The 16,143-nt window shown below is 40.6% G+C and overlaps 1 protein-coding gene across 1 annotated transcript in view; it reads right to left on the reverse strand.

Annotated features, from left to right (window-relative positions):
- The window catches only part of CPNE4 (copine 4), a 504,022-nt gene that overhangs the window by 169,712 nt on the left and 318,167 nt on the right, over positions 1-16,143 (reverse strand). The window contains exons 6-7 of the mRNA XM_064277332.1: positions 15,166-15,249; positions 9,193-9,282 (exon numbers count right to left, since the gene is read on the reverse strand). Coding sequence (XP_064133402.1) covers positions 9,193-9,282; positions 15,166-15,249 — 174 coding nt within the window. The remainder of the gene's footprint in view (positions 1-9,192; positions 9,283-15,165; positions 15,250-16,143) is intronic.

A 16,143-nucleotide genomic window follows, 5' to 3' on the forward strand; every position in this document is an offset into this window, starting at 1 on the left:
TCAGATGCCTCTTCTGTTTCTGCATGGTTTAACACTATTTAAGCTGATAATTATTTTCCATGCTGCAGTATTGATTATATAGATCTGAGTAGAAGCAGCTTGCTGGGCCCAGGGGTACATTTACTTAAATGGAGCCAAGAATTCCTGTGCCATGGCTGATCCAATATCAAGACACCTTGATGAGTCTGCAATCCCCTGGTAATTGCAGGACATTTAGCTGAGTGAGCTATCGACAGGCACGAAACCAGCAGCCCTAAGTCCAGAAGGCCATAAAGAAAGCACTTGAATATTAACAGATCTCAAGAGATCTTAGCAGGTCCAGGAACAATCTAAGTTGTTGTTGCTGTCTTGTTTTTGTTGTTTTCTTTCAATTATAAGGTGAGTAAAGAGGGATATGAAATTGCTGTCAATTGTCTGAGATGGCAAGTTCTTTATTGCAAATATCCAACAATACAGAACAGAGTGAATGATGGACTCCTCAGTTCCCAACTCCTTGTTCCCAAGAATCAAGAAATGTGGATGTAACTAATGGGATATGTAATGACTGAAACCATTTCTACGGGTTTGAGGAAATCAGGAGAGTGAACTGAGGCCACTGCCAAAGACAGATCTGGGGGCAGGGGGAACAGGTGGTGGAACTGGAGTAGGGTTTCTTCCTATCCAAGTAGTAAGAGCCAAATTTGTTAGAGAAGATCAAGGTGAAACAAAGAAAAGAAGCATGAAGAATGAGTCTAGAGGGTGAGAGGCAAAAAAAAAAAAAAAAAAAAAAGAGGCACTTAGGGGGTCTGGCAGTCATGGAGGTTTGGGAATTAAGGGGGAAAATAAAAGGCAACTTCTAGGAACATGCATGAGGGGTCAGATTCATTTGGCAGTTGTGTGCCATCCTGGCTCAGAGCATCCAAAGCAAAGAAAATGAATTTGGGTAGAAATACAATCTCAGTTCAAGATGGACTGGTCATACCCAAGAAGAGGAGGACAAGAATAGCTGGAAGTAACCTAGTGACAAATATAATAGGATAGAAAGTCCAACTTTGCATGAAGGTGGCAGAAAAAAACGCTGAGCTACCCCAGGGAAGTAGCAGTGAGTCAGCCAGCTTTGCAGAGCCAATAGGAGAACAGTGCTTCTCAATGTGTGCCTGGCTAACGGCCTGCACCAGCATTGTCTAGGAAAGTTGGTAAAATTGAAGATTTCAGGCCCACGGGTCTAGAATTCCAATTCAATAGAGCACTTTTCTGACTGGCCAGGAACCCAGCTTTGGAGGTGTCAGAAGGGAGCTTGTGAACATAAGTCTGGGCAGGCATGGCTGCAGAAGAGGGGGGGCCCAGAGAGTGAGAAAGATGAATCGGGTGTGAAAATGTCATTTGTTGGTTGCTTTAGTCTTGTATTTGTGCCTCCTTTCACCCCTTTAGGAATCCTGGGGTGGTGCAAACAGTTAAGTGCTTGGATGTTATCCGAAGAGTTTGTGGTTTGAGTTGACCCAGAGGTACCTCTGAAGAAAGGCCTGGTGTTCTACTTCTGGAAGATCTTAGCCATTGAAAACCCTATGGAGCACAGCTTTACTTAGAAACCAGTGGGGTTGCCATGACCCAGAGTTGACTCGGTGGCAGCTGGTTTGGTTTTTGTTTTTTTCAACCTTTCATGGGCTCCTGGGTCTTACTCATCTCTATTTTGACTTTGGAGACTTGTCTCTTCCTCCTGCTACTTCCTTCTCCCTGGTTATGTATTGCTTGTGTCCACCCCACCATGACCTCAGGTAATAATCTGGGTGTCTCTCCGGCATAAGGTATGGAAACAAGTTCTAGAGAAACAACTGGCTCCCTCGCCCTAGCTCCCTCTTTAAGGCAACTAGCTTCTATCAGTCATACTCAGAGGGTCCCTGATGGACTTGTACAGGGGAAAGTCTCCAAACTACAGTGTGGTTTGAACATTAGAAAGGGAAATGGGAATTGGCCCTGTTACACGTGTGATTAAATGGCCTGAAGGTGCTTATAAGGCGTCTGTCAGGATTGTTCTAGCGTTATATTTTGCCACAGTGCTAGGCATAATTGTAGTGTTTATGGGTGCTTGTAGATGGTGCCCTCTCACCCTCTTCTTCTTTAAGACCCCATCTGGAAGATTCTATTGTTACACTGGCATTGCTTCCAAAAGAATATGCCCTGAGTGTTAATAGTGTGTTGATCAAATCAAGGGCAATGATCAATACTATATTTCATAGGTTCTAAGATGCACATGTTTTCTTAACAACCACGCATGCGTAAGAAAACATGTTACAGTTTTACTGAGAACATTTTTTTCTTAGTGGTACATTGAATAATTGATAGTAACTCAGATTTTTGGAAATATGTTACATACAGACAAGTCTTGTTTCTACTAAATGTTAGAACAATGGTAAATAAAACATCCTAGTTGAATCAGAGTCAAGTGATAATGCTTTATCAGGATGATTTATTTTCTAAGAAATATAATACGACAAAACAGAGGCAGCAGAACCCAAAGAGAAGGGCAGTGAATTTGGCACGTGATAACATGCTTCCTTATCTGTAAAATGGAGCTAACGAAACCTACCTCACAGTGTACACAAAAGTAAATGAAATCATGGTTTTGGTGAGGCCTATATAAGCTCTAATATGCCATAGAAATAGAGGATCATTTCATTAAATAAAAAAAATAGGTAATATTAAATATAACCATAAATTTATTCACAAAGCAATGTAATGCCTTTTAAATTGCTCAGAGCTATTTGCCATGTTGTCACTAGGGTTACCATAGCACAAAAATTTTCTTTGCTACTACAGGTATTTAAGGCTCAGTAGACAAAGTCCCTGACTGGTGCAAATGGTTAGCGTGTTCTGCTGCTAACTGAAAGGTTGGAGGTTGGAATCCACCAAGAAATGCCTCAGAAGAAAGTCCTGGGAATCTGCTTCTAGAAAACCAACTTTGAAAACCCTTTAGAAAGCATTTCTACTCTCAGACACACATGGGGTCACCATGAATTGGAATGGACTTGATGGTAACTAGTTACTTACAAATGTGGTTGAGAAAGTACTCAATCTATGACACCCTGAGAGTTACTTTAAAAAATTAATCTCTGTCCTAATTAATGGAGAAATACTACAAGATTTTGCACTAATGTGATGAATAAGACAAGAATGCTGTCTATCTCCATTATTAGTTAACACTGTGTTGGGGTTCGAACCAATGCAATTAAAGAAAAGAAGTAATTGGAGCCATTAGAAGTAAGCAGGTAGGGGCAAAACTATCTATAATTTCAACTGATAAGATTATATAGTTGGAAAAAATAATAGAAAAATTACTACAAATAATAAGAGGACTCAATAAAATAGCAATTTAAGAAAAAAAATTCAATTGGCTTTATGTACACAGTCAGTTAGAAGATATAACGGAAGACTCCATTTATAATGGCTAAATAAACGAGCAAAAACCAATAATCAAACCCAGTGCCGTTGAGTCGATTTCGACTCATAGTGACCCTACAGGACAGAGAAGAACTACCATAGAGTTTCCAAGGAACTCCTGGCGTATTTGAACTGCTGACCTTTTGGTTAGCAGCTGTAGCACTTAACCACTACGCCACCAGGGTTTCCAAAATAAATGAGCATAAACTTAAAAACAAATGTTCCAAAACTATAAGAGACAAACATTAAACACTCCTGCAAAACTCAAAAGGAGGCTTGAACAAATGGAAACACATGCCATGTTCTTGGATAAGAAGACTCAATATTAAAAGGAGACCCTTTTCCCTAATTTACAAATTTAATGCAATCTCAATAAAAATACCATCAAGTTTTTTCTTTTTTTTTGTACAGACAAGTTGTTTATACAGTTTATTGGAAAGAACAAACAAGTACAATATATTAAAAAAAAGAAAAAAAAAGCCTTAAGAAGAAGGAATGCAGAAGGGGCAGGGCTAGCTACGGGTGATACAGTCAGCTAGGTGCCTGACTACTAACCGAAAAGTTGGCGGTTTGTACCCACCCGGATGCACCTCGGAAGAAGCGCCAGTGCTTATCAATGACTGCTAACACCATAAGAAAGCAACATCACCTATGAAGTATTCTTTACAGAAAACACCCTGAATCTGATCAAGTCCCAATTACCATGTGACAGGGAATACATGATTTAAGAAGTGCTTCTCAGTCACAGAACAAAGCAACCTGCTTTTGTCAGTAAGTAAATTGCAAGGAGAGTAAAAAAAGAGGGAGAAAGAACGAACACATTAAAAGAGACTTCAGAGACATCTCAGTCAAATGCAATGTTTGGACATCGTTTAGATCCTAATTTGGAAAAAAAAAAAAAAGATTGTTTAACAAATGAGACAGTAAGGCAAATTTGAATACAAGCAGTCCCCAGGTTGTGAACGTCTGACTTACGTTCAACCTGTAGGTACGAATCAACCCCCATAAAGCCTATTATATTAAAAATTTGAGGCACATACAATGGTTTGTAATAACAGATGCTACTTTTCGACTTGCATCATCAAAACATTATCACTGTATTATTATGTTAAAGATGTTTTAATGTATCTGGAAGTATTTAATGTTTTTTATGTGTAGAAAGGATTACTATATACTAAGACAAACATTTGATTAACCTTAGATACAAACTGTACCTAACTGTTCTGATTCACATACAAATTCTATTTAAAGACAGATTTGGGAATGCAACTTGTCTGTAATCCGGGGACTGCCTGTAGTGGCAGGATGCTTGATGGTATTAAGAAAGTACAGTTAATCTTCTTAGGCGTGATAATGGTTTTGTGGTTATGTTTATAGAAAGATTCTTTATCCTTTAGAGATACATATTGATGTATTTTTGGATGAAAGAACATGTCTAGGACAGGGCCACTATGACTTTCATTGGCTGTAGGCACTCTTGGCTTCATGGGCCCCTGCTATCATAATTGGTTTTCATGGGCTCTAAAACTTTATTTTCTGATATGGAAAAAAAAAAAAAACCCTTAAACACTTTAGTCAATCTGATTTTAAAAGAAATGAAAACCTTTTCTTAGGCTCCTTAAAGTATCATGGGCCTGAGGCATTGGGCCTGTTGTGCCTAATGGAGGATGTATTGGTCTGGAATTCCCTTCAAAACAATTGAGTGGTAGAGAGAGGGAGGGAAAATGAATGGTGGGGGCATAGCTGAGATAAAAGTGGCCACGTTAGTAATTGTTGAAGTTGTGTAATGGGTGTGGAGGTTCTTATAGCATACATCTACTTTCGTGTATGCTTGGGCATTTCCATAATATGTTAAAAATAAACTTCTGAAAAATACTTATTTGAATAGTGTTTTTATTTTCTCATAAGGGAGGAGTAGAGAATAAATAGACAAAACCAAAACAAAATGTTAGTGTAGATTGTGAATAAATGAGAACTAAAAAAAAAAAAAAATTTTTTTTTTTTTTTTTTTAATATCAAGCCTCAATGAGGCAAGGACCTAATCATTAAAACTTTGCTAAGATTTTCAATCTAACCTGATGAGAGGGTTTTCCAAAAATTCACTTTTGGTTTTTCTTTTTTTTTTTACGATCAGGGAAGAATGACACCCACCTGGACAGAGCGGCTGCCTGCCAATATGGTGCCATTTTGTTTTGGAGAAAGTTGGCTAGGGAAAGCCGTGGGAGAATTTCATGGCGGATTTTGTAACAAAATAATCAATGTGAATAAGGGACAACACTGGAAGTCTGTCCTGCCTTTCAGAAAAGCTGTATCTAGTTATTGTGAAAGGAGCCCTAGTTGCGCAGTAGTTAAGTATTTGGCTGATAACCAAAAGGTTGGCACCTTTTGGTTCTAACCCACCAGGTGCTTTGCGGGAGAAAGACCTGGCGATCTGCTCCCATAATTACAGCCTAGGAATCCGTATGGGACAGTTCTACTCGGTCACATTGGTTTGCTATGAGTTGGAATTGACTTGATGGCACCTAACAACAACACTTATTGTGAGCTGGTTACTGTGAAACTGTGTGGCCTAGTAAACCACCCCCCCCACACACATACACATACATCAGTGAGGGCAGTGAGGCTCAGACAGCTCATGACCTGATGCCTCCCTCACGTCTCTATCCCTTAATTCTGGAAATAGTCACTGGATGTCGGCTCTGTGCTAAGCACCATGCTAGATACCTGGGTATGTAGTGAAGAAAACACAACTCCCACCCTGAAAGGCTAAAACAGGAAGAGCAAATCATCTGTTGGCGAGTCAGATATGTAAACAGGCAATTTCAGAACAGGCAGAGAAGTATTCCCATGGGCAGAGTTGGGGGGTAATGAGGCAACCCACCCAGGCATGAAGAAGTCAGGGAAGGTTTCCTGGGAGTGGAAGGAGGTTTAACAGACCCGAAAGAAAACAGTATGTTCCAGGAAAATCAGAGAAAGGTGGAAGGAAGGCACCCAGGCACCGAGAACCGCAATTGCGAAGCCCTGACGCTGAGGAGAGCGAGGACATGTGGTGAGCGGGTGCGGGGCTGAGAATGGCGGGAGAGGGTTGACTGGGTGGTGGAAAGTCACGTGAGGACATTTAAGGAGCAAATGTCAACACCAGGGCTTCTCAGCAGCATCAGCAATACCTAGGAACTTGTTTTTGTTGTTAGTTGCCATGGAACTGATTTCAACTCATGGCGGCCCCACATGGGCAGAGTAGAACTGCACTCTGTAGGGTTTTCACGGCTGTGATCTTTCGGAAGCAGTTCACCGGACTTACTTCTGAGGCACCTCTAGGTGGGTCTGAACTGCCAACTTGTGGGTTAGTAGTCCAGCGCTTAACTATTTGTGTCACAGAGGAACTTGGTAGAAGTGCAAATTCTCAGCCTCACTCCAGACTGACTGAATCAGAAACTGTGGGGATGGGGCCCAGCAGTCTGTGTTTTAACAAGCCTTCCCAGTGACTTTGATGGGTGCTGTTTGAGAACCACTGATCTAACCCTCCAGGGGACATTTGGCAATATCTAGATACTCTCATGGTTGTTACAGCTGGGGAGGGAGAGTGCCACTAGCATCTAGAGGTCAGGGATACTGCTAAATACCCCATCACGGAATCCAGATGTCAGCAGTGCAGCTGCTGAGAAATCCTGGTTGGCCCTCCCTTCCTTCCATCCATCTTCTTCACTCCTTTTCCTCTACAGACAACACTCAAAAGAGTACAGAGTACTCCTTTTCTACATTTTTATTTATTCATTTACAGATAACCCTTTCCTTTTATCCTTTTAGTAATTTCCCATGACAAAGCTGACATATGGCTCAAAGAGATATTATAATTATTTATGGCCAAAGGCCACTTATCTCCCTAGGAGTGGGATAGTGCTGCTCAAAGTACAGACAATAACAGCCCCCATGCCTGGAGCTGTAGCTCTTGGCTGTTCTGGGCTCATAGGAGCTGCCACATGAAGGCCCAACAACCAGGAGTCCTGATTTTGGCATTACTGACAGTTTCCTGTGGGGATTGAGGCTTGAAATATCTTGGCTCTTATTGGAAATATTAGGGCATAACTCTTGAGCTGCTCCTCAAGAATATGGAAGTAAGCATGTCCTGTGAGAGTTCAACCACAAAGTCCACACAGAATAGGCTTAAGCAGAGTTATTCAAAGTCACCTTATAGGGGGTCCTAAACCAACCAGATGGATCTCTAACCTGACTGATAGCATTTACATCAGAAGAAGGTTTGTGGGGCAAAAGGAGTGAGGAAAATATGAAGCCATCGAGAGAAACATTGGAATGCCCGTCTAACACTTCCCAGGGGATCAGGTACTCTGAAAGATCAACATGAAAGTTTAGTCTTCCTGATGGATCTACATTCCCATAGCGGAGGTAGATGCCTCAGGCTTTCAGAGTCTGAAGTCAATAGTCAGCTCAGTTATCCAGCATCCTGGCTCTGCTTTCAGATCACAGCAACCTTCTAACAATGGCCTTCCCTGGGGTTTGCCAAGAGGGAGAAAATACCCAGGTGAGGGTGATGTGATACCAGGTAAGCTTGATGATCATGATTCTCACTAAACATTAATCAGTCAATCAGTTAGACTAATCCTTAGTCGCCTGTGAAGAAGCCCTGGTGGCGCAATGCTTAAGTGCTCGGCTGCTAACTGAAAGGTCGGCAGTTCGAACCCACCCGCAGCTCCGTGGTAGAAGACCTGGTGATCTGCTTTGTAAAAGATTTCAGCCTAGAAAATCCTATAAGGCAGTTCGTCTCTGTCCAATAGGGTCACTATGAGTCAGAATTGCCTCAACAGTCTCCTGTGAACTGACTTGTCAGCCTGAATTGGTAAAATCAACTCTGGGGCACTGACAACATGGAACTTCTAAGGTAGAGGGAGGGATAGACCATGGACCAGAGGGAATGCCCCCTGCACTTTGCTTCTGGTGTTCAGCCAGTTGTCTGCCCTTGGTGATTCCTGGCCCTCACACTATGTTTTTTCTTTCAATTTCTACCTTCCCGTACTGCTCAAAAAACATTTATGGCTGATTGAAAAGATGGCCATAATATTTTGTAGCTCCTCCCTGCAAGAGGTGGGGTTTATTTCCTCAACCCCTGAATCTAGGCTGGCCATGAGACTTGCTTTGGTCAATTGTGGAGAAAAGTGACCTTATGTGAGTTTTGAGCCTAGGGCTCAAGAGACTTTGCAGCTTCTGTCTTCACTTTCTTGGAACCCTAAGGCCACTGTGTGTATAAGTCCTAGCTAGCCTGCTGAACGATGAGAGACATATGGCCCACCCACGCCAATCAGTGCACTAGACAGCCAGCCAAACCCCAAAATCAGAGTGACTCTGCTCATGTGCAGCTGATGGCAAACACAGGAGGGAGTCCAAGTGAGATGAACAGAAGCACCACCCAGGTACACGCAAGCTCAATTTCCCAATGCACGGAATCATAAACTAAATAAAAACTTATTGTTTTAAGCTACTAAGTTTTGCAATAATAGATAACTTATACGACAACGATTGTGTTTTTGATAACTACTTAGTATACCCTGATCTTATTTCCACAGTTTTGTCTCTGAGAAGCCATGGCTTTTGCCTCTGAGATTTATTTTGGGCTGTCTCATGAGCTTCAATGGTTCTAACAGAAAAAACAGGTGGTTGAAAAATGGAACAGAAAGTTTTGGGTTTGCCAGTGTTAACTTGAGTTGAAAGAGAAGGATGAAATATATAAAGAATTGCATTTCTCAGACATAGATTTCTGACCTTTAGCCGGCGGTCTAGGTCTCCACTGCATAGAGAATTTACAGATACTTTGAATGATTTCCAGGCTGGACTTAAGTTATTCATCACAACCTGAGAAAAGAAAGAAAAGAGTGGTGGGTGAGGGAGGAAGTACTTGACGTTTTCACATTTCAACATAAAAACTGCTTGAGCAGTCGTCTTGAAGCTTATGGAAAGAACAGTTGTCTGGAGCAGGTGCCATCATGAAAAGCTGGAGTAGTAGATCTTTTAAGGGTGATCACTCTGTGGGTCATTATGGGCAGAAGTCCTGGCTGTCACTGGCCTGGGGGTTGTCTCATGAATCAGGACAGTAATATTACCCAGCCTGTGGATGCTGGGAATGATTCCTTCTATATCAAAAGAAGCTGGAAACAAGAATGTTGGGTGGCCTCTGGCCTTTGACAGAGGATCCCTAGTTCTGCAGGACCATCAGTTCTATGGCATAATGCCCTTGATTGGGTCAGCAGGGGTAAAGATTCCTGGTGGGGTGGAAAGGGGGAAGGGAGAAGGAATAAGGTAGCAGTGCAATTCTACCGTTAAAGAATTGGATGGTCTTTGTAATCTGTGACCTTGAGTCAGATCAGGTTGCAAGCCAGAGGAGATGTTTCTAGAAGAAAAACCCCAGAAAGCAAAAACCCACTAGCTCATCACCACCTCAATCAGAATATACTAGGATGGCACAACAGGGGCAGATCTTCAGTGTTATAAACTAAGTCTGCAATATAGTAAAACCCATCTAAAAGCAACTTCCAAATAATGGATTTGGTTAAATCCTGCCCAAGAGTCCATACAAGTCAGATCTTATCCTGCCGTCACTATGATTCATTCAAATAATTTAACTTGGTTCAGGATGTATGAGTACCTGCTCTATGTCTAGCACTGAGGTGGGTTCTTTCAGGCAGGGGTTCCCAAAGTGTGATTTCCAGACCAGCAGTTGCTGGATCTCCTGGGAACCTAAAAGAAAAGCTATTTCCTGGGCTCCACCCAGACCTAAGGACAGAGACTCTGGAGGTGGGCCCTCCAGGTGATTGCGATGCTTGCTAAAACTTTGAGAACCACTGGTCTAGGGGACATACAAATAACGGTAAATAGAATCCTGTCATATTCGTTTTTCTTCCTATGAAGTTTTTACTTAGCAGAGGTCTTAGAATTGCCAAAAAATTAACCTTCTATCCAAATAAATACAACATAAATATTTTATAAATGATTCCCTCTTCTGCTAAATTCCTTAATATAACTATGGATTATTGATTAGATCATGGAATTATTATTAAATTTCTTTTAAGGCATTAAAATATAAAAATAATGTTCCTGTGTGAGTTAGTCTCATGTCCTGATATCATGGGGATCATCAACGTGATGGTGAGAAGAAAAATTAGATGAGATTATTTGGGTTAATTGTAATTTCTTACCCTTACATGAAAATCTAAGAGACAAAGATGTTTTATTGAAACAGTTTTGAAAAACTCAATAACAGATCAAAATTTCAGCTAGAAAACTTCTCTGAAATTAAATGTGTGTGTGTGTGTGTGTGTGTGTTTACCCCCGGAGAACAGTATTGCTTGGTATGTATTTTGTATATACTGAGTAAGCAAGGTGGAGCGGGGGGGAATCAAGGTTATGTTGTTTGACTCATTAGAAAACTTTACAGTCATGTTTCTTGTGAGACTCCAGGAGCCTGTCAGCATTGGGGTGTGGGGGAAGTTCTTGAGATTCTTGAGAATAGGAGAATTTACCAATATCAAGAATGAGAAGAGGTATGTTGAGTTGCAAGGAGAGAAGAATGTTGTGAGACCAGAATATATAGATATAGCACCCACCTCCAACAGAGATACCCCCCTCCTTTTCTGCTGCACATTAAAGCCCCCATTTTACTGACTGGAGCAAAAAGCATGAATAAATATCAATTCTAGTTATTCCCAAAATTTATGCACTTCTCCTGAAAGAAGTTTGTTCCACCAAAGGAATCTACGTGTGAAGGTGACTCTGCTTGGTGCTGGTGGCAGAGTGTCACTCAGGGCACCTGTCCTCAAAATACTCCCCAGGTATTAAGTTCCAGAGAGTCAACATTGTACTGCACCATGCAGTAGACATACTACGTATACTCAACTCCGTTCATTTATTCATTGTTTTATTAAACACACTTTTTTAAATGCCTGCTATGTGCCAGCTGACAGCCACAGACTAGCCCATCCAAGGCCATTTAATCCTTGTCTACTTTAAATATGTCATGATACGTTAACTGTGTTAATCCATCTCATTCAGGGTCTTCCTCTTTTTCACTGACCCTCTGCTTTACCGAGCATGATGTCCTTCTCCAGGGACTAATTAACTCCTCCTGATAACATGTCCAAAGTATGTGAGACAAAATCTCGCTATTGTGGACGTACTTCTTCCAAGACAGATTCGTTTATTCTTCTGGCAGTCCATGGTATATTCAATATTCTTCACCAACACCATAATTCAAATCCATCAATTCTTCTTGGCTCTCCTTATTCCTTGTCCAGCTTTCACATGCCTGTGAGGTGATTGAAAACACCATGGCTTGGGTAAGGCTCACCTTAGTCCTTAAAATGATATCTTTGCTTTTTAACACTTTAAGAGGTCTTTTGAAGCAGATTTTCCCAATGCAATGTATCCTTTGATTTCTTAACTGCTGCTTCTATGTGTGTTGATTATGGATCCAAGTAAAATAAAATCCTTGACAACTTCAAACTTTTCTTCATTTATCATGATGTTGCTTATTGATCCAGTTGTGAGGATTTTTGTTTTCTTTATGTTGAGGTGTAACCCATACTTAAGGCTGTGGTCTTTGATCTTCACAGTAAGTGCTTCAAGTCCTCTTCACTTTCAGCAAGGAAGGTTGTGTCATCTGCATATCATAGATTGTTAATGAATCTTCCTCCAATCCTGATGCCCCATTCTTCTTCATATAGCCCAGCTTCTCGGATTATTTGCTCAGCATACAGATTGAATAAGTATGGTAAAAGGATACAACCCTGACACACACTTTTCCTGACTTAAACCACTCAGTATCCTCTTGTTCTGTTCCAACGACTACCTCTTGGTCAATGTACAGGTTTCTCATGAGTACAATTAGGTGCTCTGGAATTCCCATTCTTTACAGTGTTATCCATAATTTGTTATGATTCACACAGTCGAATGCCTTTGCATAGCCAATAAAACACAAGTAAACATCTTTCTGGTATTCTCTGCTTTCAGGCGTGGTTCATCTGACATAAGCAATGATATACCTTATTCCATAACCTCTTCCGAATCTGGTTTCAGTTTCTGGCAGTTCCCTGTTGATGTACCCCTGTAACCGCTTTTGAATGATCTTCAGCAAAATTTTACTTGTGTGTGATATTAATGATATTGTTCGATAGTTTCTGCATTCTGTTGGATCGCCTTTCTTTTGAATGTGTACAAATATGGATCTCTTCCACTCAGTTGGCCAGGTGTCTGTATTCCAAATTTCTTGGCATAGAAGAGTGAGCACTTCCAGATCTGTATTTGTTTATAGAAACATCTCAGTTGGTATTCTGTCAATTCCTGGAGTCTTGTTTTTCACCAATGCCTTCAGTGCAGCTTGGGCTTTCTCCTTCGATACCACTGGTTCTTGATCACATGCTACCTCCTGAAATGGTTGAATGTCAATCAGTTCTTTTTGTTACAGTGCCTGTGTATTCCTCTCATCCTCTTTTGATGCTTCCTGAGTCATTTAATATTTTCCCCATAGAATCCTTCAATATTGCAACTCGAGGCTTGAATATTTCCTTCGGATCTTTCAGCTTGAGAAATGCTAAGCACGTTCTTCCCTTTTGGTTTTCTATCTCCAGGTCTTTGCACATGTCATTGTAATACTTTATATTGTCTTCTTGAACCGTCCTTTGAAATCTTCTATTTAACTCTTTCACTTCATCATTTATTCCATTAGCTCTAGCGACTCTATGTTCAAGAGCAAGTTTCAGAGTCTCTTCTGACATCTGTTTTGGTCTTTTCTTTCTTTCCTGTCTTTTTAATGATCTTTTGTTTTCCTCATGTATGATGTCCTTGACGTCATTCCACAACATGCCTGGTCTTCCCTCTTTAATGTTCAATGAGTCAAATCTATTCTTGTGATGGTCTCCAAATTCAGGTGGGATATACTCAAGGTTATACTTTGGCTCTTATGGACTTGTTCTAACTTTCTTCAGTTTCAACATGAACTTCCATATGAGCAATTGATGATCTGTTTGTTCCACAGTCGGCCCCTGGCCTTGTTCTGACTGATGATATTGAGCTTTTCCATCATCTCTTTCCACAGATGTAGTCAATTTGATTCCTGTGTTTTCCATCTGGTGAGGTCCATGTGTATAGTCACTGTTTATGTTGTTGAAAAAAGATATTTGCAATGAAGAAGTCTTTGGTTTTGTGAAATTCTATCATGCAATCTCTGGCATTCTTTCTATCGCCAAGGCCATATTTTCCAACTACTGATCCTTCTTCATTTCCATCTTTCCCATTCCAATCACCAGTAATTATCATTGCATCTCAATTGCATGTTTGATCAATTTCAGACTGGACAAGTTGGTAAAAATCTTCAATTTGGTGTGTAAATTTGAATAATAATCATATTAGCTGATCCTCCTTGTAGGCTTATGGATACTGTCCTATCACTGACAGCATTGTACTTCAGGATAAGTCTTGAAATGTTCTATTTTACATGAATATGATGCCATTCCTCTTCAATTTGTCATTCCCAGCATAGTAGACCATATGATTGTCTGATTCAAAATGGCCAATACCAGTCCAGTTCAGCTCACTAATGCCCAGGATATTGATCTTTATGTGTTCCATTTCATTTTTGATAACTTTTAATTTTCCTAGATTCATACTTCATACATTTCACGTTCTGACTATTAATAGATGTTTGCAACTGTTTCTTCTCATTTTTGAGCTGTGCTACATTAGCAAATGAACGTCCCAAAAGCTTGACTCCTTCTGCATCATTAAGGTAGGCTCTACTTTGAGGAAGCAGCTCTTCCCAGTCATCTTCTGAGTGCCTTCCAACCTGATGGGCTCACTTCTGGCACTATATCAGACAATGTTCTGCTGCTATTCATAAAGTTTTCACTGGCCAGTTCTTTCAGAAGTACATTGCTAGGTCTTTCTTCCTAGTCTCTATTAGTCTGGAAGCTCCACTGAAACCTGTCCACCAAGGGTGACCCTACTGGTATTTGAAATACCAATGGCAAAGCTTCCAGCATCACAGCAACACAAAGCCACCACAGTATGACATGTAGTGGTGAGTGGGTTTGGGGAAGGCATTTCTGGGTAGTGAGGAATAAAGTTTGAAGCCACATGGAGAAAGAAGAGAAAGGAAGATAAGGAGATGCAGGGAGACTAAGTGGCTGCTGAGACAGGGCAGCCGTTCACGTGATAGTCTTGACATAAATTCAGTATATGCGTTTTCCCTGAGGAAGCAGATTGGCTTTTCAAATTACAAGGAAGCTCAGGGTCAAACAACCTTAGTTCAAACCTCAGCTAATTGAGAAAGTGACAGGACCTCCCCAAAGTTCAACTTTAAAAAGGCAGTAATTATAATAACTATGTGAAGGGATTTTTGTGAGAAGTAAATAAAATAATGTTTATATTAATAACTTAGTACAATGCTTAGAACATAGTATTCCTCACTAACTGTTAGTTAGCATTCATGTTTTTATTATTAACAAGTGGCTTTCTGTCTATACTGAAGGCCAAGAATGGAAAACTGGGGTTAAAGAAGGTGTTCCCTTCCAACATCTAAATTGAGGGGGAGAAAAAAAAAGCTATAAAGGTAGAAAGTAACCTTGAGAACAGTGAAGGCTCCAGGTCTCAGCACCTATTCTACAGACATTAAAAATGTGAGGGGTTTCTCAACCCAGTTTATCCTTTTAGGAGACAAGATAGCATAGCTAAGATAACGTGTCTCACCTCAGTTCGGTGCACAAGCTGCTGAGTTGCATCATCGTTCATGCGGAAAATTTCCAGAAATGGGTCAGATTTACTGAAGAAATCCTAAAATAGGTAGAAAAACAGTAATGAGTTATTTATTTTTGTTGTTTTTTTCTTTTTCTGCTGCATTTGATCCAGCTGTGATCAATATGTGGAGTGGAGGCCATGCTTGTCATCTCTCCCCGTGTGCCTGCCCCAATTACACCCTAAGTTTCTTCCTCCCTCTCCCATCCCTTCCCTGATGGATGGGGCCACATTAGCTTGTTCCTATGAACCCTTGGGCTCCTTCTCTGGTATTTCACTTAAATAGATTGTTGGTCCCTCAGGGAACTTGTTTGTGAATTGTACTCACTTCTGACCACGCTGGAAGAACTATCTGTAATTTTTCTTTTTCCTCTTTGTTGATAATATAATTTTACTATCATCAAGGTATTACATTTTTACTCAAAATGGATAATATAGAAAAACAGAAAGAAGGAAAAATAGCCCATAATCTCACCCATAATTCCACAATCACCAATAGCATTTTGGTGAGTCTTTTTCTAGAATCTAGACATATTTTGTTTTCTTTTTTTAAACATATTTGTAGTCATACACTGTATACAGTTTAGTACTCTGTTTATGCCATTTAGTAGTATATTGCAATGCTTTTTCTATTTCAGTTCATATCCTTTTTAAAACACTATTTACTGTGGGCAGAATTGTTGTATGGAGGACATCCTATAAATCAGGGGTTCGGGTGGACATAAGGAGTCCTTGGGTGGTGCAAATAGTTAATACTGCTAGCTGAAAGATGGGAGGTTTGAGTCCACCCAGAGGTGCCTCAGGAGAAAGGACTGGCTATCTACTTCCAAAAACTCAGCTACTGAAAACCTACGGATCACAGTTCTACTCTGACATGCACAGGGTCACCATGAGTCAGAATTGACTCAGTGGCAACTGGTGTGTGTGTGGAGG

Source organism: Loxodonta africana, chromosome 27 (assembly GCF_030014295.1).
Source record: "Loxodonta africana isolate mLoxAfr1 chromosome 27, mLoxAfr1.hap2, whole genome shotgun sequence".
Lineage (NCBI taxonomy): Eukaryota > Metazoa > Chordata > Mammalia > Proboscidea > Elephantidae > Loxodonta > Loxodonta africana.